This window comes from Melospiza melodia, chromosome 3, assembly GCF_035770615.1.
Source record: "Melospiza melodia melodia isolate bMelMel2 chromosome 3, bMelMel2.pri, whole genome shotgun sequence".
NCBI classification, from domain to species: domain Eukaryota; kingdom Metazoa; phylum Chordata; class Aves; order Passeriformes; family Passerellidae; genus Melospiza; species Melospiza melodia.
In genome coordinates this window covers 30890224-30917751 of record NC_086196.1, presented here as the reverse complement: position 1 = coordinate 30917751, position 27528 = coordinate 30890224, and the positions used below count along the sequence as shown (strand labels likewise).

The 27528-nt window shown below is 38.1% G+C and overlaps 1 protein-coding gene across 7 annotated transcripts in view; it reads left to right on the top strand.

The window, feature by feature from the left end:
* The window catches only part of PTPRK (protein tyrosine phosphatase receptor type K), a 312897-nt gene extending 291143 nt beyond the window's left edge, over window positions 1-21754 (top strand). For 6 of the 7 annotated variants that reach the window (XM_063151154.1, XM_063151149.1, XM_063151153.1 and 3 more), the window contains 15 exons: window positions 513-600; window positions 1403-1479; window positions 1672-1689; window positions 4068-4104; window positions 5909-6006; window positions 6713-6829; window positions 7561-7715; window positions 8820-8955; window positions 10796-10945; window positions 11445-11618; window positions 14169-14300; window positions 14531-14656; window positions 16617-16780; window positions 18007-18142; window positions 20490-21754. In XM_063151154.1, coding sequence (XP_063007224.1) covers window positions 513-600; window positions 1403-1479; window positions 1672-1689; window positions 4068-4104; window positions 5909-6006; window positions 6713-6829; window positions 7561-7715; window positions 8820-8955; window positions 10796-10945; window positions 11445-11618; window positions 14169-14300; window positions 14531-14656; window positions 16617-16780; window positions 18007-18142; window positions 20490-20543 — 1662 coding nt within the window. In that variant the 3' untranslated portion in view covers window positions 20544-21754. The remainder of the gene's footprint in view (window positions 1-512; window positions 601-1402; window positions 1480-1671; window positions 1690-4067; window positions 4105-5908; window positions 6007-6712; window positions 6830-7560; window positions 7716-8819; window positions 8956-10795; window positions 10946-11444; window positions 11619-14168; window positions 14301-14530; window positions 14657-16616; window positions 16781-18006; window positions 18143-20489) is intronic. The other variant, XM_063151150.1, reaches the window with a different exon arrangement.
* The last annotated feature ends 5774 nt before the right edge of the window (window positions 21755-27528 follow it).

Genomic DNA, 27528 nt, shown 5'->3' with positions numbered 1-27528 from the left:
ACTGAGAGATCAAAGTCTTAAGAGTTCAAAAATGTAGAATAATTTTGCTAGTGACTAGAGGTAGGGATATGAGGAAAGGCAAAAAGAACAATGAACATTGGCAGAGGAGAGTTCCTGATGTCTCTGTAGGAAGGAAAGATGTTTCACTAAGTAATGTGGAAAGCAATGTAATGCTGTAGTAAACGGGCTCCATATTACACCACCCTGTAAGAAGAGCAAACAGTATCTCTGTGCTTTCTCAGTTTACTGTCATTCCTCCATAGCAAGGACGCATAAGCAAGTTTAGCCTTCTGGCAATTACAGGATTTGAAATCCCTGTGGAGTTCCTCAGTGAGTCAGAGAGACAGAGGCTCCTTCTTCTCTAGATATTTCTGTACCATGGCACTGCCTGGGTGACCAGGGCAGGCGAGCAGAGCTGAACTTACTTATGGTGGGGCAGTTCTTTTAAACTGTTATTTTTGGAGATAAATTAATGGTCAGAATGTTTTCTTTCGGAACATTTTTATTTATAGAGTTTCTTTGAGGGGCAGTCAGCTTCTTGGGATGTCGCTAAGAAGGATCAAAACAGAACAAAGAACCGCTATGGAAACATTATAGCATGTGAGTATCGTGAGCGATAACTCTACTCGTGTGTCACTCAGGCCGTGCTCTCTCTTCCTTTGCAAGTCTCCAGTGGCACAGCTGCTGAATACCTGCGGTGGAGAAGCAGAACAGTGCCTTTCTCAGCTTTTTCTTTTTTGTTGTTGTTGTTGTTGTTCTTCACAGTTCAACTTTCTTCCTTTTATAACTCAGGCTGAATTTCACATTTGCATCTCTGTTGTGCAAGCTGTGGTAAGCATATATCAGCAACACGCTGGCACTCATTTGGGTGTTGATTCTGTTTGTTTGCAATTTGTATTGTTTTACCCATGCAATGGAACATGCAGGAATCACCGTGCCTGGGAAGTCCCTGAATGGGCAGATTCGTCATCGAATCCCAAGTGCATTGCTAACTCCTTTGTCTTGATTTCATTAATGTCTCAATATGAACTTGAGCAGGCTTGGGTTGGAAGTGAGGAAACAGTAATCAGCATTTTTGGTTTTCTAGATTACCAACAGTGGAGCTGATGTTGAAAGGGACTTTGAGCAAGTAACCTGGTTTCTTTGTGTCTTTTTAACCTCTTGTGACAGTGCCAATACCTTTCAGCTGCGCTTAGTGAAATGTAGTGAAGGTTTTTTTGAAGTAATTGCAGCCCTCAGACAAAATGGTTCTTTGTATTTCTGTGTAAACAATTTGTGTTTAAGGATTATAAATTGTGAGGCACTTATGCCAGCTGATTTTGGTTTTCTAGATGACTTGCCATTAATATTTTACTTAAAAATCACACTTCGAAAAGGCTCCGTAACCACTTGGTTTTTGCAGATGACCACTCCAGGGTGATTTTGCAACCTGTTGAAGATGATCCATCTTCAGATTACATTAATGCCAACTACATAGATGTGAGTGGAATGTACAGCTTTCTCCCTCTCAATTTGCCAGCTTCTCTATGTGAAATGATTGCATGTTATGCTACAAAATTATTGAAAGCTTTCTTTTATTAAGAACAAATGTACACTTTCCTTGTTCTACGTCCTAGTACTCACTGACATTGTTGTGCTTTCTTTCACATCTGACTTTGGTTTGGGCTGTAGATTTGGCTGTACAGGGATGTAAGTACCACTATATGTGAATAACAGCATCCTATTGTAAATATTTGATATAGATATTGTTATTAATTTTTCTTCTTCTATTTTTATCAGTTGATAACTATGCATGCCTCATCTAATTTATCTCATCTGTTCCTTTAAAAAATTTATTTTCTGTGTGAATATTTTTGTACCTGTTTTGAAAAGATAATTTAGCCTTTTAGCTTAGCCCTGAATATTATTGGATGTTAGGTAACTCAGATGAGCCTATCTGTTAAAGAGAATTTGCTGTTGACATTTTTTAGTGGTCATTTTGGCCACTAGCTTTTCTTTTCCCCTTCCCATGTATATGTAAGAAGCTAGATAGTAGGCTGCACTGTAGTTCTTTGAAAATATACCTGTGGAGTAGTAATAATATGTGTTTAGTAAAAAAAGGAGGGATAATGACATATGTAGGTTGGGGGGGTTGTTTATTTGTTTATTTTTAACAATTTTTTAGACAAGGAATATTTAGCTGGCATTTGCTTTAAGGTGCTAATTTAGGTATTACAAAGTATATACACAAACACACACACATATATATATATATTGACATGGAAATTTCCTCACTTCTGCAAAAAAAATCTCTAAAATTTGAAATTCCATACTTTAATCAAAATACAAAATCATTTATAAAATTTAAAAACTGATCCAAATTCTGCCAGGCAATTTGACTAACACAATATGACTTTTCTGTAATTACCACCTTAGGAATAAACAAGTTGTTACATTCAAATTAATTCCAAAGCCATTTGGAAGATAGTGGAATAGTTATGACAAGTGTTTTTGAAATCCATGGCTTCCATTGGTTTTCTTTATAATTGCACCTTAGTAGTTTTCTTGACCACTTTTAGTTGATAAGTTATTTAAGACCCTTTTGACTTTCCAGGATATAATGATTTAGCTCCAGATATATTTCTGTCTTTTTTATTTGGATATTTTAACATGGCAATCTCTGTGAAATGATAGGCCTGTGATATTTTGCCTGGGGCCTGGAACAAGAAAACTCTCACAGATTTTTAATAATTCCCTGAGGATATTGATTTTCTTTTTTAGGAGCGAATTGAATCTCATTAGAAGCAGGCAACAAAGTTACAAGTTAAAATTGGCATTTTACAATTTTTAAGTGACACTTTTATCTTCTTCTCAAAAGCATTACTGAGTGTAAACCTGTCTAGCACAGGTTCTACTTCCATAATTTTAAGATGTGACTTGATATTAAGGACTTCAGGAGAAATTCTTTCATCATTTGATGCAATTTGAGTCTCCTGTAAAAGCAAGAATAGGATATTCAAATGGTTTTTTAGAAGCCCCAGAGGAAGGTGCTCTCACTCTAGACAGGATAATGAAGCAGTCTGTGGAAAAGAATATGAACTCCTTGTGTACACTGAAATCCTTCACTTTAGCAGCATCTTGTGAATACCAGGAATCGAAGGGCCTGTACTCCCCTGTAATGCAATACTTGCAACAAGTGGCCTAATAAAACTTAACCTAGAGAATAACTGGAGTTATAAACATTTCCACATTGTGAAATTCAGTATTGTCTTCTCACCAGCAACACTAAACTTTCCTTCCTCTTTGTAGCTAAATTGCTGGCACTGGTCAAAGTATACTCTGAATTATTTCCTCAAGAGCAGTAGCTCTTTGTCTTGTGGTTTTTATGTGGACAATTAGTGCTGCTAGCATTGGCATAGATCCAGCTATCTGGAGAGGCTTAGCTCTGTAGGATTATCTATTTACCTTTATATATATGTGTGTGTGTAGAACAGTGTATATACTTGTGTGTATCATGCCCACTGTAATTGATGCACACTTTGTACAGTCAAGCAGATTTCACTGCAGTAGAACCTTGATTCTGTGCACACACCACTGTGTTTGTCCCCATTAGTTAGGCCTGAGGCACATCCCTCTTTGTGCCTTACAGTGATTCTCTGTCTCTAAAAAGACAAAAGGTGTGTAGTTTTTCATATTGGCTAAGGTGGGAACACAGATCAGCTGTGAGATAACATGGTGGCAGAGAATTTTTATTAAATTTAAAATAAAAGCCCAAATATGTACAGCTAGGGAAATAATGTCAATAGAAGACTAATTTTTAGGTGCAAGGGACCAATCCAGAGTACTCCTTCCTGGTACACTACAATGTCTGTTCAAGTCAGATGTTCTTATTTTCATTTTATCTGTTGTCATTCAAACCTTTTCAATATTAACTGGGTTTTTAGGTTTTGAGCTTCATGATGCTCTTAAATATTGGTTTGTTCTGAAAATGTTGTCTAGATGTAAGGATTCTGTAGTATCCTTATGCTTTTTTTTTCCACTCTTGGTTCCTAATATGGTACTCAAACCAACTTATATTGCTGTTTTAGGGATATCAGAGACCAAGTCACTACATTGCAACCCAAGGTAAGGATCTGCCAGCTTTAATCAAATCAAACAATTGTTCTCTGTAGAGTTCCACAGTGTTGTGGTAAAATAGAAGTAGAAGAAAGTAAAGCATACCCAGTATTGTGAGTTGTCATCTTGTGTTATGGTAAATTAACATAGTATGTTTGGGTGGAATGTGAATAAATTCAAAAATTGCACTAATGTATCATGTTAATTAGCTATTGAGCAAATCTGTCAGTGATAAGTTCAGCCGATAAAGTCAGAACCTACTACCATGATTTCCAATTATGAAGATGAATAGAGAAAAGAGACATGAACAGAGAAGAGAACAGTTTCAAACTGCCTTGAGGCATTTTTCTTTCCATATTATGTTTTATTTTTCTGTCTACAACTTGGTCCAGGATGCAGTGAAGATAGTAATGATAAATTAAACTCTTTCAGAAAATCTGGGTAAAGTAATGCCAGAGGACAAAAATTCTGTGTACAAAGGAGTGAGGCAAATCTTTGTCATATAACACCCTACTAATAAAAAGGGGTGCTAGAGAAAAAAAAAAAGAATTTATATTTTTTTGGTTTGTATTTCTGGTAGAATACCTCACAATGAGGAAAATCAAATAGATTAGTCTAAGATTGCACTGAAATATCAGAGGCTATGATTTAAAGTAAAAATAATTAGATTTGAGTTCTACCATTATTTGATCTGTCAGCATAATCAGATAGCTGTCTGGAAATATCCTATTATTTGTCCCTCAGTTGACTGTAGGTGCACATAGGAAAGTCAAAGTAAAAACTTATTTTAAAGCAGGATGCTTAGAGTTCTGACCATATTTGTTTTTTATTTTTGTGTAAGTGCTGCCTAAATAGATTTCTACATGGCATTAAGTCTGCATTTGTATTTTACTTCTGTTTTACTATGCAAATCATTGCACATAATAGTGTGTAAAGGAGAGAAAAATTTATTACTGCTTTTGTGTGCAGCCTTTGATATAGCATAGGAAAGAATATGTTTTGAGTCTTCAAATCTGGTACTCAAGATTAGTTGGTGTGCTTGGCAATGTTAGGTTTATATTTGGACTTGATGATGTTAAAGGTCTTTTCCAGATAATTCTGTGATTCTATGTCTATTGTATACAGTAATATTTATAGTACTGCTGGATGTTGGTAAAGGAGCTCTTTTGGAGACTGTTTTAACAGGGTACATGCCTCTGTCACTCAACTGAACATGTCTCTGCAGCAGTGCAAGAAGCAAAACATAAACATGTGCTTCTCATTGCCTCACAGAAAAGTATTTTAGTTAGTTTAAATGCACTTCAGGGGGAAGTGTCTGGCTCAGTGCCTGCTTGTGCATCCATGCTTGCCAGGAAGTGGATAGCAAGCGTGGAGTATCTGTGCCAGCACGCTCCTGCCTGATACTTCACTCTGGCATGGGCATCTCCTTGGTGAGCACCTGAAGAAACTCATTCTCAACACATTATATTTAACAAATGTAAAACAAAACTGGAAGTGTAACTATAAATGCAGTCACACATTGCTGTGTCCTTGTAGTTCTCAAGCAACTTCTGTCATTTTGCTACATGAAACACCTGCCATTATTTCCTTTCAAGTGGTAATTCAGTTAAATTGAGAATATCCAGCACTGGTTAGAAGTAACAGTATAATCTGGAAACCGGCACAATGGCAGGATGATGTGGTTTCACAAAATTTTCTTCTCTGAGCAAATGTGCTCACATGCATCAGCTCTGAAACACACTGGATTTTATTCTTAGCACTCACTTTGACTGCTATTTTTTTGCAGAATATTACCTGGATTATTTTTTTACAGGTCCAGTTCATGAGACTGTTTATGACTTTTGGAGAATGATATGGCAGGAGCAATCAGCTTGTGTTGTGATGGTCACAAATTTAGTGGAAGTAGGAAGAGTAAGTTTTTGGATTTGTTTTTCTTTTAATGCTGCAAGTTTAAAGAAAAAAAAACCTCTGGCAAGGCATACTATGGGCAGAATGTAGAAGGGTCTGGTGAAGGGCAGCCATGCATCCTAAGGGGCCAAGGGGAAGGAGTCCAGGCAGTGTTGCAGTTATGGTATTGTCTAAAAACAACTTCTGAAAACTCATGCTGTGTTGCTTTCATGCGTGGAGGAAAATTGTCTGAATCCAAAATGTATGTTTCAGCAGAATTGATTTGTATAGCATCACTCAGATGAGAAGAGTAGTAGAGGAAATGTGCTTCTATATCAGTGGCTAGAAACCAGCAAATTATTTACAGTTTAGCAGTAATACATACCTCAGGGAAGTCTATAAGGTATCTGGGATTACTTGCAACAGTTTGATTATGGGTACAAAATGCAGCACAATTTAGCATAAGTGGAAATATATTCCACAGCTCAGCACTAAAGAAAGTACAAATGCTCATTTAGAAGTGAATTTGGCACCTGAATGCAGCTGTGTAAAGCAATGGAAACTCCTTGTAGCTAGTGCTTAACTTGACATAACAGCCACTAGCCATGACAAGCCACATGAATGCACAGTCATTTTGGAAATAGATGCGATGTAATGCAGTACATGCAGTACAGTATCCTCGAGCTTTTCTTTTCCCTTGGTGTAAAATCATACCCATTTTTTTATTTAGGTCAAGTGTTACAAGTACTGGCCTGACGACACTGAAGTTTATGGGGACTTCAAAGTGACTTGTGTAGAGGTGGAGCCCCTGGCGGAATACGTTGTCAGGACCTTCACTCTGGGAAGGGTGAGCACGTTTTCAAAGGGCTTGGCAAAATACTGTTTCCTGGTAGCAAGGAGGATGAAAGAGGATATGCTGATGTTTCTGTGGAATACCAAGTCCCTCTGGCTTGTTAGCTAGGCCACAATGTAGGCAGCCTTACCTTACTGTGGGAGTTATGCATTGCATCAGTGCTACCCAAGCATGCATCTCACTGTGGGACTTTGAATTTCCCCAAAAATGTCAGCTGTTGCCACCTCCCTCTGAAAGTCACCCCTTCTCCACAGTCACACTTCTGAGCTAAACTCAAGTACCAGATTATGAGTCATGCCTGCTGTTCATCCCTTAGCCCTCTGTTCTGACCACTTCTGAGTCACTCAATCAAAGGACAAATTCTGTGAATACTTTATGTGATACAGTTGTGGTCTTATGCTAAATCATATTTGCCTTTAAATGTAGCAGGCCCTTGCCCTAGTTAGCAAAACTTCTGAAAATCAATGTGAAATGCATTGAAGTCTATTAGAAAAATATCTTCAGCGCAGCAAAACTACCATACCTAATACCTAAAGTGAAAATTACAAACTTCAACATTAAAATAGCATCTCTAAGCTTCTATGGATCATTGCTTTAAATAATTGATGAAATGATGAAAACTGCATGTAGATTCTACCAATATGTGTGATCATTATTTGAGCTAGATAATACCTAGTCTATGAAACACTTCGAATTTCATAACCTTTTTTTTTTGCCTTTTACAGAGAGGCTACAATGAAATCCGTGAAGTTAAACAGTTTCATTTCACTGGCTGGCCAGACCATGGAGTTCCTTACAATGCCACAGGACTGCTTTCCTTTATACGGAGAGTCAAATTATCCAACCCTCCTAGTGCAGGGCCTATTGTTGTCCATTGCAGGTGCGTACCAAAGGCATAGATTTGTATTTTTCACAACTGTTTATATGGGTATTTACAGCAGTCTCTTCTGAAGCATCCATCATTTTGAAGTGCTCTGTTTTTGTTCTTCCCTTTCTGAATTGCCTAATTCACACTGCAGTAGGATTTGGCTGTCTACAGCAATGTTTGAAAAAAAACAGATTCTTTTCTTAAATAGAATAGTCTGAGATTTTCTTTCCCCTGCAACAGCTGCACCAACTAAATCATGATACTTCAGGCTATCATGTTAGGTAGCCTTCAACAATTTTGTGACAGCATTTGAGAATGAGTGTAGATACCTGTGCTTTGATAGCTTGGTGTTGCATATAATGTCCTAACAGATTATTAATTTAAAGCAAAGTAAGCAACTAGATGTTGAAAGATGGAATGAGGTTAGTGGCAACAAATACAGAAGGTTTCTCCTGTGCAGATTTTGCAAGGTTATGTTGTTGGGACACCATCCTTTGGCAAATAGAATTTGCTTTCTACAAATGTTTGATTTACCTAAGTATTTTAGTCAAATGTTTAATTACATTTTGTAGATAAAGTTACTCAGCCTTTACAGATTACAATAATTCACTGTGCAAAAATTGTCCCGAGCTTTATGTAAAGCCAAAATAAATCATAAGTGAATCTTCTGGATATTGTTAAATGTGCTGTCTGAACAAGCTTGGAACTTGCCTGGTAAAGCATACATTTGAGTTTCTTATTGTAATAGATCATTTAAAAATCGTTCTTAGTCTTATTAAAGAAAAACAAGATCTATAATATTCTGAAGTGCATAAGTTTAATCAATCTTCAGATTTCAGTTAAACTAACTTTTTAATTTAAGTATTGATCTGGGTGATAAAAGGAATAAACATTTTTTTTGCTGTTACTTAGTGAATCAAATGTGATAGAAAATTTTTGTTTTGAACACATCAAAAGATTTAAAGGACATTATGATGAGAAGGAGAGAATATAAAAATTAGATGGTGGTTGTGATAAGAAATGGAATGATTTTGTGCAATTCTCTCAATAATGGTTGTGAAGTTTGTGGATGTTTTTCTGGGGCTATTCCTAACAGTATTTACTGATTCTTTTCAGCGCTGGTGCTGGACGGACAGGCTGTTATATTGTGATTGATATCATGTTGGATATGGCAGAAAGAGAAGGGGTTGTGGATATCTACAACTGTGTCAAAGCTCTGCGGTCCCGGCGCATCAACATGGTACAAACTGAGGTACAGCAGTTTGCCTTTGAAGCACCTGATGCTTTTTGAAACGTTCTGGGTCAGGATTTCACTGTGACACTGCAAAGTGAACAGGTGGTGGCCCTGTCGAGGGGGTGCCTCCACTGGGGACAATTGCTGAGTGTAAAAGCACCCAGAACCAGGGTGGTGCAACAAATCTGGCAACTCTTGTAGTCTGCCCAGAAACAAGTGCCCTCCTAACTAGGTAACAAAAGGAAAGAAAGGAGGACTTTTCAGGGAAGACCTTACCTTTGACATATCTGGGATATCTCTCCCCAGCTCTGGTATTAGCAATCCCAGGATCCCAAAGGTGGAATTTCAGCAGGCTGACACTTGTTTTAGACAAACCTCAGTCACTTTATCTATAAATTGACTGGTGAACTTTATGTCCATTTCACACTCTCTTTTCAATTCTGTTTTTGTTTTATTAACCTTGCTGTGAATCTTTTCCATGTTTTTACTCTTGGTCTTTTAACACGCCTTCAGCAGCTTCACAATAAAACCATTGCCTTAGGAATAAAGTTCTAACAGCTCCCACTCTGCCACCAGAGTACCACTGAGCTTCCAAAGAAACACAGGTGATTGGTTTATATTAGCAAATAACCTGAAGTGGTTCACCACTTCTCTCTCTTGCCCTCTATAAGGACATGTACCTGAGATGTTATTTCACCTGTGACCTCATGGTAATCTCTGCAGATGGCAGACAAACATGTCAGTGTAATTTGGTGCAGTTTTTACTCCATGCTGCAACTTATGCCAATAGGTTGAACTTGTCAATGAACAATAGATGGTCCTGGTCAACTACTCCTGCTACAGGCCCATTAACCTTTGGGAAGTGCATGGGGTGGAGTGTTTCAGTGTGACTCCTTTAACCCTCCCAGTCTAATCTGCACTTGCATGTGAATTAACACATCTACTATTATTCCTTTCTCTCCCTTTTGCCTCTTACCTCTCACCTTTTCTCAGATGTTCATGCTTGCATAGCAAAACACACTGTCATTGCATCAAGTTCTTGTGGTGGTCATACAATCAACAATAGCTCCATAGCTGTATGGATAAGGCTATGGAGCCAGAAGATGACTGTGGTCATTGCACATGTGCTGCTTTTACAGACACATGTTAAATTTTGTGCTTTTAAGGGCCTTGTTGCACAATAGCTACGTGAGGCTGGTGCAGTTCTAGAAAAGGTTTACATCTATTGCTCTCAGGGTGAGTAAATATAATGGGCATTTTGTGTAAAAATTGACAGGAGGCCTAACTGAAATAGTAATGCAGTTATCCAGGACTCAGGCTCTCACAAGGAAAGTTAGTAAAAATGAGAAGAATTGGTGCTTCTGTTTGAACTCACTGGAATTTATTATTGGTCTAGAGCCAAGTATGAGGCAACTGATGCACTAGCTTGCACATGCATAAGGAGAATGCAGCATGCCAAATACTTGCTAATCACACTAGTAGTGCTTGAAGCAATTTACACTTTCTACTAACATCAGAAGCTTAAAAGCTATTTAAAAAAATTGATAAAGCAAACAAGCCTTTGGCATATGCACAGAAACCCACAAGCACTACAAGAAAACTGGAAATCTCTTAAATAAATTACTATCCCTGTTCTGTTAAGTTTTACTGAATTTAAATTGGTCCTGAAGGAAACATCCTTGTTCACTGCACCTCAATAAGAACAAGACTGTTTATATTAAAGCATTATTTAATGTATTGATGGACAGTACTTTGAATGGGTTTAAGAGTGTGAAGTAGGCCTGTTTATGCTAAAAGAAGGAAAGGATCTGTTGGTTTTAAATGGTTGCAATTTTTGTTTCTTTTCCTAATTTGACAGGAGCAGTACATCTTTATTCACGATGCCATTCTAGAAGCTTGCTTGTGTGGAGAAACTGCCATTCCTGTCTGTGAATTCAAAGCTGCTTATTTTGATATGATTAGAATAGACTCTCAGACAAACTCTTCGCATCTCAAAGATGAGTTTCAGGTATTCACAGTTCCTACTAACTCTTGATGTGACAACAATTTTTTTGCCTCTAGATACATTTAAAGCACCCATGTTTATGTGCTTCACAAAATTGTTTTAAATACAGAATATCCTCCTTTTAATAAAATTGTAGTAAATATCATTCTGAAATAAAGACCATTGAGTTGGAGCCAGAGAGAGTTCTGGCTTGCATTTGCACATTTAAGGCATAGCTTTTTAGAGCTCCAAAGGATCCTCTTTGTTTTATTCCTTTCTGAAGGGACGGTGTCACGTGGAATGTGTTCAGTGGTACATGGAGTGCCTTTAATACCCGCAGCTTCACCCCCCCTTGCAAAGCCCCAGAATGTCCAACAAACAGAGAGGAGCTTGCATTTACTAATGTCTTCTTGCTAATGCCTCGTGTTTTCTCATATTGCAATATTTTACAGTAAAACCTGGGGCTCCTGAGTCCCATGTGTTTTAGCTCAGCGTGCTAAAACAAGCGTCCTCTTTCCCTTAGACCCTGAATTCTGTGACCCCTCGCCTGCAGGCGGAGGACTGCAGCATCGCCTGCTTGCCAAGGAACCACGACAAGAACCGCTTCATGGATATGCTGCCACCTGACAGATGTCTGCCTTTCTTAATTACTATTGATGGGGAGAGCAGCAACTACATCAATGCTGCTCTTATGGACGTAAGAGACTACCTTCTTTGTCTGCATAGCGTGCCATGGAAAGCCCTGTAATGTGAGAGAGAGCACTTGCTGGCTTAAGAAAGGGTAATTCTGTGGCGGCAGTGCCCAGTAAAACAGTCCTAATGAGGAAGGGTGGGGGGAGAAGATAAAAAGCCCCACCAGCTTCTGGTTTTGTTCAGAAGGTTAGTTATCTTTAGTCTTTGGTATCCTTGTGGGACCCACTGGAAATCTCACCTTTTTAACAGCATTATATAAAGCTCTAGTGTCCAGACCTCCAAATCTCAAATCTCAGCAGGATCTCAAAAATCTGCTGTTTGTTAGGAAGTAAATGTTATGTATCTGAACATGAGGTTACTATCACTATTTCATAAAAAAGTCTTTCTATACTGAGGCGGGAGCAACAGAGGAAGAAAAAATAGTTTTCTTGGCATGTTTGGGTATAGAGTATAGGATTCAGGAGTTTGGTTATATTTTGAGTAGCTGCTCTTTAAAGTTGAAGTCTGAGTAACAGAAGTACTGTCAGGGGAAAAGGGGAATTAATGGGAAAAATGGAGTTGAACCTGCTTATATTTGTCTGATCAATAAAGCAGTTCATGTGCTTCCAGACACCTTCCTGTGCCTCCCATTAGCATTTCCAAAGTTAGGCTCCTAAAGCCACTTTTACAGTAAATGCTTAAATAAGTGGCCTGATTTCCAGGAGCATCTCCCCTTCTTCAAAAATGAAATGCTATCAGAAACTGCCATGTCAAGGAGAGATGCTGAAATAAAATGGCAAATAGCAGCAGAAATCATCAACACTGATTGGTATAGTCATCCTTGAGTTCTGCCTGAGCTAGGGCAGGAAACAAACTGATAGCAAAATGCAGTCCCTAATCTCACAACCAGCTTATTGTGTCAAAAAGAAAAAAATAGAGGAGTAGTGTGTGTAAGACCAATGTATCACTGGGGGCTGAACAGATGAATTAGAGCACTGAACAGAATTCTGCCAGCAAAAATTATTTAGAATTGCAGTTAAAATGGCATTAAGCACCTGGATAAAATTGATGTGCTATGAACCAGCCAACAAAGCTGCATTGAGGAGTGTGGTTTGGGGTGAAAGAAAGGCAACACAGGCTGTGGGGGGCTGGAGGACTCTTGAGTGTGCAACAGCAGGCAGAACATGAGCCAAGCAATATATTAATGGATTGGCAATCAGAGGCAAATTAGAAAAGGCAGAAATGGTACTTATAAAAGGAAAAACAACAGCAGAAATAAAAGATATTATATTACAATGAAGGCATATAACAAGGTTACAAGTAAAAGGTTAAAATTTTGGGTAACACAATCTTTTTTTTTTTTTTTTTTTTTGCCTTTTCTCTTCTGATGGTTTATTTTAAGACTGATTTATTCAGAGAAGAGGAACTACTCCTGGACAAGAAAAAGTGATTTCAATAACAAAACTGAAAGAGGAACTTGCCCCTTATCTTTCTTTGGAGAAACATGATAAATTATGGGAAACAGCTAGGACTTGTTTTATTTCTTAAAAGTACAAGGAAAGAATAAAAATTGGTTGTCCCTGTGTTGTCCCTGGGCAGTTCTAGGAAGTGGGACATGAACTGCTAGTACCCCAACATCCTTCCTGCATTAGAAAAAGTAAAAAAAAAATCTATATTAATAAAATCAGCCACCTCCTTAATCTCTTGTCAAGCAAGTACTGATGTTAAAGACATTAACAATAAGTTATTGGAAGGTATGTCGATACATTGTGCGTAACAATCCCTTAGATCAATCTTCAAATAAGCAAGCTTCCACAGCAAAAGTGGTTTATCTGCCCTACCAGGTCTTTCTCCTGGGTTAATTTACTTTTCCATGGACGGTTACAAATTGCCTGCAAAAGACTTCTGATCTCTCCTCTTCTGCTTGCTGCTCATAATACATCCACAGCAGGAAAGTAGCCCTTCCACTGTTAGCTGCGTCTCAGTTACGTGCAAGGCTGGGAGTCCCTATTTGCAGTTGTGTGTAACACAGCATACAGAAAATGGAACCTGTGGTTATGGCAGGAAATAGGATTTTGCTGTTGAACTTCTGTTTTCTGCTGGAAATGGGTCCCAGTGATCCCAAAAGTCAGTTCTGTGGGTGTCCCTGTGGCTGTGCAGTGTGAAACAGACTTTGGGATTGAGCTTAGTGCAGTGGCAGAGTTCACATAAAAGCTGCTCTGGAGAGACCTTCTGAGACCTCTGCAGCCCTCACTGCATCATTGGGTGAAGGTTCCCTGCTGGGCTCCTGGACACAGAACCTAGAGCAGTTTCCTCAACTCAACAGAGCCACAAAGAACCTCTTCAGTGCCCAGAGCATATCTGAGTGTAAAAACACAGGGCTTGTTCTGTAACCCTGAGCAGAGTAACCTCTTTGTCTTTATTGGAGATGATAATATGTTTTTAACATTTACATCCTCAGTGATATAGGAAGCAACTTCTCTCACATCTTTGTTCCATTTTTATGTTTTATTCTGTTTCAGTAGAATTTAAGTACTTCCCATAGCGGTACTAACAAAATTGTTTGCCTTTACAGAGCTACAGGCAGCCAGCAGCTTTTATCGTCACACAACATCCTTTACCAAACACTGTGAAAGATTTCTGGAGATTAGTGTACGACTATGGCTGTACTTCTCTTGTGATGTTAAATGAAGTCGACTTAGCACAGGTTAGTTTGGAGCTCGAGTTTTCCATGTACCGTCACATGCTTTAATCATTCTGGATTAACCACATAATGAAAATGTGGAGCAGTGCATGACTTTACAATTATTCTCTGCTCTACAGCAACTAATCAACACTAGTTGCTCAGTAAAGGTTAGGTGAGATGTCTGCAGTGGAATAAGGCAATGCTTGAGTTGTAATTTACCATTTAACTATGGATGTTTTGCTCTGTCACAGGGTTGCCCACAATACTGGCCCGAGGAAGGGATACTGCGGTACGGCCCCATCCAAGTAGAATGCATGTCGTGTTCCATGGACTGCGACGTCATAAACAGAATTTTCAGGATATGCAATCTAACAAGAGTAAGGATTATTCTAACAAAATGTGACAGAAAAATATTTCATTTTTCATGCTCTCTTGGCTCTTGTGCTTTTTCATTTTTAATAATAGTAAAGTACTAATGTTCATAAGACATTATCCAGAAAAAAGTCAAGTATCAGTAGCTAATACTGATTTCTAGTACTTTTCTACAGCTGCAGTACTTTTCTGCAATAAGCAGAGAGAGCTTTAAGGTGAATGGATGTTGTTCTGAGACATTCATCCCTGATGTGTGAGAAGTATTCTGTATTCTGTTTGGTGTACAGTAAAAGAAATATCTCTGTAATGAATGTGTATTGACAGGTATTAAATTCTTAGCTTTGGTAAAATGTTTTCTGTGGTGAATCACGAACAGAAACACTGAGGCTGATTTTACAACCAGCACCTTCTCAGCCTAAGTTGTGAAAACCACAACAGGAAAGGCAGACTGTGGCACCCTGCAAAGCAGAGTGTGATAAAACCCTGAAAATTCCTCTGCCTCTAGTGGGTTCTGCCACCACTGTGCCTCAACCTACAGTTACCATCTTTTTCTCAACTCCAGTAGCAGTGCCACTCTTGCACTCTTGTCAGCTCTTTCATACCTTAGACCATCTTATCTTTTTATTGTCTCATAGTGTTCCACACTCTTGCAGCATCTTCTTAAACCCTGTTTGCCATACAGTGTTTCCTCTTTAGCTCACCTCTATGAATTGCTTATTTATATTTCCCACCACAAAAAGTTACAGACACTTGTGCCACCAGTCTACGCACAATTAACCAGCAATCCCTATTTTACTTACCGTGACTGCCATGACTGCTTTTTATGATTCATCCAATACTGAACTTATCATGATTTCTAGTGTATCTTGAGTATATGTTTAACTCTCATTAATCTTGAAAGATAACTGTGGTGAAAAATAATTACTGTGTACGCAAAGATCTTTCATGTGTTTTGTTTTATTTTTGTTTTCTTTTATTTTTGTCACATTTTCATTTATCAGAGGGCAAAGATAACTTTCCATGTGGCTAGTATTTTATTCATTTTTTTTTTTTTTGCTTATATTCAGAATTACAAAAAACATTTTCAGCTGTTTTTGGAAACTACAGGAAACAAAGGTGTGGGCACACTGGCAAATATTACGCCATCGCGCTTTTTTCTTGTATTTTGAGACTTCCTCTTTTTTTTTTTTCTTATTTTATTTTTTCCATTTCTTCTTTTTTTGTGATGCTTTGATTTTCTACTCTTCTCTTTGTCTCCTATGTCCTTTTGCTCATAAGCCTTGCTTTTAAAAATCTCTCTGCTCTGTTGTTACTTTTCTAAAATCCACATTCCTACTTGTCATCTTCAGCTTCAAGAAAGTAGATAGAGTATTTATTCTTCCTGTTATTGGGGCCTTTCTTGTGACAGTCAAATTCTATTCAAAGCTCTCCCCGTGTCACATCTAGCACGTGGAAGGCTCAGAGACTGGCAGCAAGGCTGTCATGATTATTATAGTCTGGCACAAAGGGAAGACTTCAAGGACAGTAGTCATGTTTGTGCACCAGTATTACTTGTCGTTCATTTTTAATGGGGTCAGTTCTTGAGTAGGGGCCAAATGTATCTCCCTCTATTTCTGTGAGTCTAAGAATTTAATAGTGATGTTTTAAATTGATTGATTGCTAAGCAATCTTGGCATATAGAATCTATGGAATCTACGGTATTTGTTGATTTAGAATTCAGGACAGGTTACATTTGTGATCAATAAACTGTGATGTGGTCTTCAATATAGTTTCCTTTTTTACCCTTTTCTGACATTTTCCTTTAGCTCAGGTGGTAGAAATTCCAGGAGGCCATACCATGCAATTTACACACCTTAAAATCTCCATAATATAAACACCTAGGTTTCATGCTAGTTTTATGCTTTGGTTTCCTAAACCAAGATGTAAAGGTGCCATTTTGACCTAAATCTCTTTGATTTTCCTCAGCCGCAAGAGGGCTATCTGATGGTGCAGCAATTCCAGTATTTGGGATGGGCTTCTCATAGAGATGTACCAGCTTCCAAGAGATCTTTCCTGAAGTTAATTCTCCAGGTTGAAAAATGGCAAGAGGAATGTGAAGAAGGGGAGGGCCGGACCATCATCCATTGCCTGTGAGTAACTTGGAGAAAGTCAACTGCTGCTCTTCAAATAAATTCTTATAAATGAATTCTTGGTTTTAATTTAAACAGTGTTCTTATGGATACCTTCTTTTGCACCTGCACCTGTTACTTTTCTAATGAAAAAAAAAAAAAAAAAAAGAAGTACCACTGCCTATCACTGTAGGCTTTTGTTCAGCCTTTGGATTTTTCTGTGTCAGGTCAAGGAATGAGTATTTTGAGTGTGATACTGTGTATACTGTCACCTGTGCATAATAGCATGATTTTCAGGTGCAAGACATGTACAGATCTATTTCTTCTGCCTGGTTTCAGTAAGGAAGTCTTTTATAGGTGCCAAATTGGGGGATTTTATGTCTGTTTTACACAGAATTTGCTACATTTTTTCTCAAAAGGGAAACCTACAGTATTTTGAGAGATTTAAACTGAAAACTATGGATATATGAAATCTGAAAAAAAGCTCTATTACAGCACACCATACTAAAACTATTGTTGGTAAATGGCTGCTGGCTGCTTACTTGACACCTAAATGGGAGTTAGTTTGGGAGTTTTGAAAAGATGGTATCTTCTTCTCCCTAAGCAGAGAGTAGTCAATCTGTCTCCTTACTCTGAAGAAAAGACCTCTGTTTAAATGTTCAGATCTAACTAGTGACCTGTTTCTGCTTATACCACTTCAAAATTAATAAGAAGAAACACCTACCTTAATTTCTTTGAAATTAGATTAAAATAGTTCAGGAGTGTCCCCAAAGGTCAACAAGTTATTAAATCAGTGATGCCTTAGCATATCTGGTTGAATAATCCTCCTTTCATAAGTTAAGTGAGTGTCTTTCCAGAAGTAAATGGAAAATGTACTTGGCATTGAATCTGTTTTTATTATTTCTAACTACTTGCCATTGAATTTAGTTTTAGGGGTTTTTTAAAAATTATTTCTACTGCATGTGTAACTTAGACTTAAAACATAGTTGGGCAGCATGATGTGCTGTAAGGGCAGAATTCAAAAGCAGTAATTGAGAGGAAGGTCAGAAAAAGTAAATGTCTTAGACCAAACCCCCTGGAGCTGCAAAGAGATTGCTAAAGTCTGGTCTCCCTCTGGGACTCAGGAATCACTCGTGCTTACAGAGGGAAAGAACTGAAATGAGTGCTATTTTGAAAGAACTGAAATGGAAGTTTTGGATGCTGTCTTAGACCACAGTGGCACTTAACTCTCTTTTCCTTGCCTACAGAAACGGCGGTGGCCGGAGCGGGATGTTCTGTGCCATCGGCATCGTGGTTGAGATGGTGAAAAGGCAGAATGTGGTGGACGTTTTCCACGCCGTGAAGACCTTGAGGAACAGCAAGCCCAACATGGTAGAAACTCCGGTAAGCACCAGCCCCGCAGGGTTCCTGCAAACTGCCAGGGAGCCAGAGGCTGCCTCGTTGCATGAGCTGTGTTTTCAGTCCTGTGCCCACAAAACCAGTGCAAACCTACTGTGGGCCAGAAGAAGAAAGGACAGCTACTGTGTAAATGCAAGTCAGCATCATGAGAGGACAGGCTAAGCATTTTACACTACCTTTCTCATCATAGTTGCATGCTTTCCACAGAAAGCATTCTGAGTGAACAGAATGCACTTTAATCTCCCAAAATAAGCCGGTTTGTTTGAAAGGAAGTTGCAGCAGGCTGCATTCACACAAGCTACCTTGAAATTTTAGAGAGCAAGGCATTTCTCCTTGGTAGAATTAAGCTGAGAAGTACAGATTCCTAGCTGGAGCTGTGAATATTTTGCCCCTTAGTAAAAACTGCTGCTTTGAAAGTTGTATTGAATACTGACAGTCTTTGTTACTCAGATATGTAGTAGTCAAAATGATACCTCAGAACTTTGAAATCAAACATTTGGATCTAGTATGTTGCAAACAAATATATAAAATCATTTAGGTTGGAAGAGACCCTTAAGATCATTGAATCCAACAGTTAAATAATAAACAATATAAACAATAAACTAATACAAACAATATGAGCCTGAATTAGCAAAACTGCAAAATTAAATATCCATACATACATTGCCAGAACTCAAAATAACATTGAATCTTCTGGTTAATATTTATGCATGCAGTATGAGTGCCTATCCATTTGAATGTTTGCCTCTCCAACAAAAACTGAATATTAAGGACTGGAAAGTCCTTAAAAACTTCTTCCACATAGATGTTTTTCCTTTTTGTAGGTGAATGAAAGCAGGTTATATAGTGTTTGGAAGTTCCTGCCATTTGAGTCTCACACTGCCAGCTGCCAGTGTCACTTTTCAGCCAGATGGCCGCCTACAGCATAAAAATCAGGAATGCCAATTGAAATTAAAAACATGTTTTAGTTAACGCATAGTGGAAATTGCTTCTGACCCTGTGAACTTGCATGTTGTGCAAAATGGCTGTATCTGCCTCTTCCCATATTCCCCTTTTTCAGGTGTCAGTGTTTGCTTAATATCAAATAGCTTCTGTGACATGATTCTCCTAATCATAGTGCATCACTTCCATCCCTTGCCAGCGCATAAATATGGAAGATGGTTAATATGTTAACAAATAGAACATGCTGTGGCAGCAGAGACACTGAGCTAGGTATTGCTGCTTTTGCTGCACATGCTTTGCATTCTCCTGTGCCATAGATATCTGAGACACAACATATTGAATTGCTGCCTGAGTTTCAGTTCACTGCTGTCAGGAAAACAGGTCAGATCACGTGGAAATTTTTTTGTGTCACTGTAAAGGGAGGCTGAGGTAAATTGTGTTTGTTTTTGATAAATGCTCCACAAACCTGTATTGCATTTCAAAATAGTCCTGAATTCCACTGCAGCTTTACACTGAAGTTGCTGTATTTTTTTTAGTTATGTGTTTGTACTGTATGGATTTTTACTCAGAACTCTTGAACAGCAGAATCTGTTGAGCTGTTAGTTAGAAAACAAACCAGGAAAACCACTATATAGCAGTGTCATGTGCCCTACATTCACCAACAGGATCAGATAACAATGAGCAGTGCAATAAAGCCTTTAAGACATCTCCACAACTTCCTGTTAATGCATCACACTGTCTTCCCGTGCAAACAAAAATAAATCACAAGGGCATATTTCATTTTTCAAGTCCCAAGGACAATAGACATCAAATTAATTTCCTTGGTTTTATTTCTTCCTCCTCTTCCCCTCTTCTCTCTCCTTCCTCATCTCTGTCTCCCAGTATCAGCTCTCAACAGCAGAACTGTTGAGGAGAAATAATAACTACAATGAGATTTTTGAATTCTTTTTTAAATGTTCATCTGATCTTTTGGATGCCACATCAATGGGACTGTACCAATGGGCTCTGGACACAGGGCTGCTTGGGGTCCTGCACCAGTTGCTGCTCAATATCAGCTAACTCAAGTAGAAGTGGTGTATCAGAGTCAAGGTGCTTTTGCTGCAAGAATGCTCTGACTGAGACGAGAGCTTTTCATGTTTGATATACCAATTCAGAGACTGAAAAAATCAGAGAAGCACATCATTACTTTCCATGGCCAGGGTCCTTTTCCCCTTCATTGGTTAGGCTGAGTTTTTAAATCACAGCTGTAATATACTTGTGTAATAGGGGGGAAAAATAGAAAATCCAAGCCTGTCTGGTTTACTAGTTAGCAAAGAATGTTCTTGGTTATAGATATTGCTGCTAAGGTTTTAGATTTTAATGTAACTTTTTTTTCTGTTCCCCCTTAAAGGAGCAATATCGTTTCTGCTATGATGTTGCACTGGAGTACCTGGAATCCTCTTAGTCAGAAAGGATGTGACGAAGTTCACCAAATATATGAATCTCAATAAGCTGTTTTGACAACAGTTCTTGATCCTGTGAAGAAAGATTTTAGAGGAAGAGGGGGGTGGGAGGGATTTTAAATTTTAAATGCAAAGTATTTTTCTTATGAAGTTGTGTATCTTAATAAAAGAACTCAATCTGTTTCTATGCTTGTATACAGTATGAACATTTAGTGCCACATAAATACTATTTAATGAAAAGCAGAGTCAGAAGAGATTTGCTCAGATTAGGACCTTCTCGTGTGTGTATATGCAGCCGTCTCTCAGATACAGTAGAGCGACCATCTGTTGCATGTATCAATATTTCCTATATGGTATTAATTTTTTTCTTTTTGATACATTGTTAAAGTACAATAACAGTGCAGATTGATAGTAAGGTTCATTCTTTATACGTTTCAAGTGTTGCATATATATATTATATATAGTAAAAGAAAAACTGGCTTATTTTGTTTTAATGTGCAATGATGGCTGGATCACATAAAGATCTTTATAAAGAAACTTAAACATAAGCCAAAGACTCAAGTGTAAATATGTCTATATGGAGAAAGCACATGTATTTATTGTTTACTTGCATTCCTTTTTTGATGGCTGAAAAAAAGAATCATTTTTCTTGAAGAAAGCTTTTTTTGCTGAAATCAAGTGTAAACAATTTTTGTAGTTTATTTTTTGTATGTTTTAGTGTAAGTAGAAGACATACTTTTTATGCATAGACCAAGAAACATTGGTATAGTGGTTTTGTTGTGTACATGCTTGTGGTTCAAATTCATGTAAACAACTTGATTATAGAAGGTCTTTAAGTACAGGACCAAAATATAAACATTTTCCTGAAAATGTATAGTTTTTCACAGTTGCATTAGTTAAGGACTAATAAAAAAATATGTAAGGAAGTGCACACTTTAAAATGGCCTTGCCTATGACTTGCACAATATTGGAAGAAATTTTTAAGATCCATTAAAAATTGTACAGGAACCAATTGTTTTAAAAATATTGAAGCACAGATGAACAGGAGAACTGTGACACAAATAGATGGGTCTGCATATACCCTTCTGGGTAAAAAAGTATTTGTTTAGGAAATTGTAAAATTAAGCAATGTTTAATTTGATGTTTACAAACATGTAAGCTTTGCTTCCAAGAAAGCAAAATTTGAATAAACCAATGCCAGATTCTGATTATAGTTGTGGTGTACAAAATATTACTTTGCTTTTACTTAGCTTGCATTTATTTCTTCACAAAGTTTTCTCTATGTTACCAGCTAAAGTAATTCCAGTCTCTTCTTGGTCATTTTTAGAACAGACAGCAAAATGCTATGGTGCTTTTAAATATTCTGTAAAGTAAGAATGAACTAAATTTTTATTTAAAGATTTTTTTTTTCCCTGCTTTGATATCCTCTCATTTACTGTCCTCTTTAAGGAGTCATTCTTGTCTGAAAGCCCAATATATTTGGATAAGGAAAAATCTCAAAAGGAAATTGTATTTTCATCCTGGTGCTTCAGGAAGTATGTCATAAGACTACATGTCCTCTGTATGTCCTAAATTTCATCCTTCAGATACATGGAATTACCCATTCAACACTATAAACAGCAGAGAAATGTTTAGAGAAACACTGCTTCTCAGATTTTTTTAGTGCCTCCATCTGTACTGCATAGCTCCACCTCTTTCAAATCTAAACCACTTTTTTTTGTTGTTTAGGTTTGGGGTGTTTTGGGGGTTTTTTGTTTTTTGTTTTTTTTCCCTGTGACACCCACTGTTGATTCCTAGTTATGTATGGCAAGGTAAATTAATAAGGTTTGAAACATTTACTGAGTCTGGCTTCTTAATACTCAAATTACCCTATTTTTTCTTCTGCCATACTGGAAAGTGGAGTATAAATTACATGCTTTGCAATGTTCTTAGCTTTCCCTGTGAGGAAATGGCATTCACCTAACTTTGGCAGTCAAAGTGCTGGGTCTGTTACCTCGAGCTGTCTGTCTGGTCACCACCTTCTGTGGAAACAACACGCCCGATGCATCCTGCCTGTTAGACGTCTGTCTGGCACTAAATGATTTTGACTGTGGAAAAATCTTCCTCTGTTGTCTGAGAGGATGTTGAGAAGACTAGTCTAGAAGTCTAGATTAATTTTGTGACAGGAGAGATGAGTAGCTCTTGGGGTTGTAGAAGGCAAAAACCACATTCTGTACTGCTCAGAATGATATTTATGTTTTGGGTGGAGTTTTGCTTATGCAGAGCTTCTGTGTTTGGGACATTGGGGTCCATCCCCATCAGAATTTCATGATCCTGGTTAAGACCTTTGAGTCCAGTTTCCCCTGGACATTAAGCATGACTGGTACAAGTGCCAGTGTTAATCCTGGCATTGCAGCATACTAAGCTTGCACAAGACTCCTCCTTGGGAGCATCCCCCTTGGCTAGAAGAGATTATAGCTGCCGCTGGTCATTCTGCAGAGGGGAACTCTGCCAGGGTTCAAGGACTCTGAGAGTCTCATAATTTCTGTAACTGTTGTTGACTGTGGTGATCTAAAGAGCTTTTGCAATAGCTCATGATTGAAAAATTTATGGGAAGTTCTTCCTGGCAAGGTCAGAGAAAAGTATGAAGAGGGAATATGGTATGTGAGAAGCAGATGACAAATATCACTCTCCAGTAATGGTATCTTTTGAGGGTCTCTTAGGCAAAAGATAATATTAGAATGTGATTTTTAGTATAAAGTCAGAAGAGACACATTGCTTACACTGGGTGAGACAAGGGAAACAGCTGCACAATGAAACAAATGCCAGCTTTGTTTTTGAGGGTACCAGCTCTGTTACTCCAGATAAATGCTGCTCCAGTATCCTTTACTTTCATCCATACATGACAGAAGAAAGGGAAATGAGGGGATTGAAACCTGACCCAGACAGCAAACAAGTATTTATCACAAAAAGAGTGTACTGTGGAAGAATAGAAGTATTCCTGATCTTGGACACTGGGGAAAGAGGGAAATGTTTCACTCCCTGCGGTGGTGAAAAGCCACTGGCACCAGTATCACAATGTGCCAGCAGCTCCTAACCTGGAGTGGTCCGTAGGGTTCAAGACTCCTCAAAATCTTTTTGCTTTCTATCATCCTTGCTGAAATACTAACACACATTCAATCAAGTGGCTAAACCCTGCAGAGGGCATTGTCTCTGCCTTCCTCAGCAGCCTGAAGCAAAGGCTGGACTCACACATGGTAAATACAGTGAGCAAATGGGCATCAAGGCAGAGTACAAAGAAGCACAAAAGGCTACATCCATGGAGTATGTGAGATGATTCAAATTTGAAGTTAATGAAGTTGAAACTGGTTTAATATCACATAGTGAAAGTAACCAAAAGAATGTACAAGTTCCCAAAAACATGGTTGCTATGTACAAGAGTATTACAGTGACTTGATGAGGGTTCCTCAGGGTGAGAGAGACGGACGAGAATCTTGCTTCATGATCAGAAGGCTGGATTTATTTATATATATTTATTATATATATATATATTTATTTATTTATATATCATATATAATACATTATGACTATACTAGTAGGAATGGAGAGAGACAAGTTGCAGAAGCTGCTAAACTAAGAATAGAATAGAATCTAAAAACAAGAGTTCTCTGTTATTCTGTTCCAGAGAGCTGCCCTGTGATTGGCCCTTAATTGTACACATGGAACATGAGCCAATCACAGGTGCACCTATTGCATTTCACAGCAGATGATAATCGTTGTTTACATTCTCTTTCTGGGGCCCTTGCTTCCCAGAAGATTAACAAATCCCAAAGAAAGGATTTCTATGAAAAAATGTCTGTGAAACAAGAGGTTTTTCTTTGCTCTAAAACTGAGAAGTTTTAGAGTGTCCTGCTCTGTGTAGTTAATGGAAGGAATTCTGTGAGTCACTTGGATGGCTTTCGTTCATTTTCTATAGGCCAGTAATCAAAGAGATAATTGTTGAAATTATCTGAATTTTCCCAGAAAAACCTGATTTTAGGATCCAACACTTAAGAACCATAAAAGGCATAAAACACCTTGGAAGTGATTAAAGCAGTGTCATTGAGTTGGAATAGCTACTAAACCTCAGCATGTGTATAGTGAGAGACTTTCTTTCTTTTTTTTTCTTTTAGCTTTCTGAATCTGCCTTCCCTGTTCATAGTGACCTAACTCTAGCAGAAGCATGAGGAGACTCAGATTTTGACCTTTTATCTGGGTCCTGAGAGATCAGACCCAACTGGTTGATGAGATCTTACTATTTACATTTCCTGCTTCCTGGGTAAATGATGCCATTGGGAAACAACTTGGAAAGAGGCTTTACCTTCCTGGAAAACAGTCACTGGCATAGGGGTTTGAAGCCTGAAACTTTATCTCTTCAGCCTATGCAAGCAGTTACTGGGATTTATTCCATTTGGGAAGTTGCTCAGTTAATATATTTACTTAGTTTAGGCTATGTCCTACATACTACATTAAGAAATAAAATATTCCTTCAAGAAGCATGAAAGCCAAAGCTACTGCAGGAGTGTGCTCTTTCAAACTGATTAACAATTTCCAAAATCAAAGGTCTAAAAAAAGCAGACTGGGGAAGCAATGGTAGGCAAATGCTTTGTCCTCGAGCCTCGAGTGTGAATTGAAGTACAAGGAAGGGACAGCCTGAGAAAAAACATTGCAGAATCATTGCATGGCCAGGCCACCTGGACTGACAAATGACTGTATAAAGGGCCTCTTTTAAACTTCACTCTGCTGCAGTGTCAGAAGAAACCCTGAGATCTTGAAATAAATGTAAAAGCTGCTTTTATAGTGCTCTGCTCTGTACTGAAAAGAAAAGTAACTCATTTTCTGCTGTACTTTCCTGTGTCACGTAGAGGTCTGAATTGAGTAAAGTGATCCTAATCTCACAAAAGAACCTTTGTGGTGATTTATTGCTAGTGGTCTTTGTTAAACAGTCAAAGATCTTGTAACCTCTGCAAATCCAGGATAGTCAAGGGTATCTGTGAATATTCACCTATGTCATTACTTTCTAGGGTTGAATAATCTGCTGGCATCAGATAGTGTGTGCTGAGGATGACATTTTCAGAACATGCAGAGGTTTAGTCCCATAAATTTTCCTTCAACTTTATGCAGAAAAACCTATGGTAATTTTTTAACTGAGGGCTCTCTTTCAGCAAACATTGAGATACTGAGAATAGAGAAGTGTTTCTAAATTATTTTAAGCTTCCTGAATGATTTTCCTTTAAGACTGACTAAAAGGATGATGTGAGATTGTGGTGGTGGTTGACAAGCATAAATGTTATTTTGGCCCACGCTTCTCAGAAATTAATTCTTTCCCTGCTGTTGGGTTTAGAGTCCTAATTTATGCAGAGATTGACATGTATGATGACAGGCACAATAGGATGCTTACCTAATAATAATGTTTATTAGCTGTGTCTTGGCCAAGAAAGAACAGATGTTTTTGTGCCTTGTTGAAATACAACAGCTTGATTTCAATAGTCTTTTGTAACGCCTTCTAGCTTCCATCTGGATCAGAAAATAGTCCCTTACTTCACAAATTACATCAAGATAAATTTGAAAGCCATGTATGCTCAGAGATTTTTTGTAAATGTCCTCTAAGTAAAAGAGAAAAAAAAAGAAGTCTGTGTTAAAAAAAAAAAAAAAAAAAGCAGCAAAAATGTCTGTCTACTGGACATGGAAGCAAAACCTGATCTTTCTTGCAAGCTTTGGTGTATCCTGGAGCTCTTTGATAATGAGCACGGAAATGGCATCTGGCAAAACATAGTACCTCCAAACTGTGATAATATCTCTGCATTTTCCTGCCAGGTGCAAACCAGTGTGAGTTCTTTCCATTTCTCAGTGCAGAACTTTTGTCTTTCTTTTGTGTATTTAAACTTCTAGAATAGTATCTGAAGCGACACAGAATTTTGCAGTCCTGCAATGTTGAAGTGAATGTCCTTTTGCGTGCCAATAAAAAACATGAAACCAAAGATTACAGTATCTTTGGGGTTTCTCTCTCAAGATAACCAGAGTGAGTTGGTTTTTTTTGTAGTAGCCATAAAGTCGAACTGTAAGTTTCAGAAAAGTTTTGGAATACATTTGTTTTGCTTAAGTCCCAGCAGCTGAAATCATTATTTGTGATCAAGGACATTAAACTATTTAATATTTTGTTAGTCTTTCTGACTCACTTGCTGTATCAATGAACAGGTACAAAACATCTGGACCCATGGTCTGAACTATCTTCTGCACAGAACTTAGAGCTGTATCCCTTTTCCTCACTTTCAGGGTGAAGTTGTTATGAAACTCACTGATTATCCAGATTAACATTGCAAAACTGCCTCTGTGTACTGAAGATGCTTGAAACCTCCTGCTCAAGGGGTGCATGCATTCATTTTAAGCTAGGTGGAAAACAATGGGAAGCTATGATGCTGCTGCAACCTTTTCTGTTGCACAAAATCTGTCATTGAAGCTTCGGTTGGTGCGGTTTAAACTGTATGAATAGGTTGCTGCTTGGTTTCATCTCCCGAAATGATCAAGGTTTCCAGCTTACCTTGCAGTTAGAAGTACAGCAGCAATTCTCATAGGTCGGACTTCTTCAGGGGTGAGGATAAAATAGAATATAAAAGCACTAGGCACGTTATAGGTTCTTCTAATATTTCTCCTCCAGCCAGATGAGGTGGTTCAGCTAGTGCAACAGTGAGGTGTAATTACAGCTGTGAGAAAATAACTGTGTGGTTTTGTCTGTGGCAAAGGCTTTCAAAAAATTCTTTAAAAAAACAGGGAAGAAGTGCAGGCTTTGTTTCTATTTCAATGTGCCTTCCTTTCAGGCACTTTGTTTGCTTCAAATAATAGCCTTGCTTTACACAGACCCCTTCTAAGATGATAGTCCTTTAAGCAGTCAGAATCACAGCCTGCGGCAGTCTCTGTCCCTAAATACAAGTAAGCTGTTGGTATGTGGATTAAAGCTAGCAGGGACAG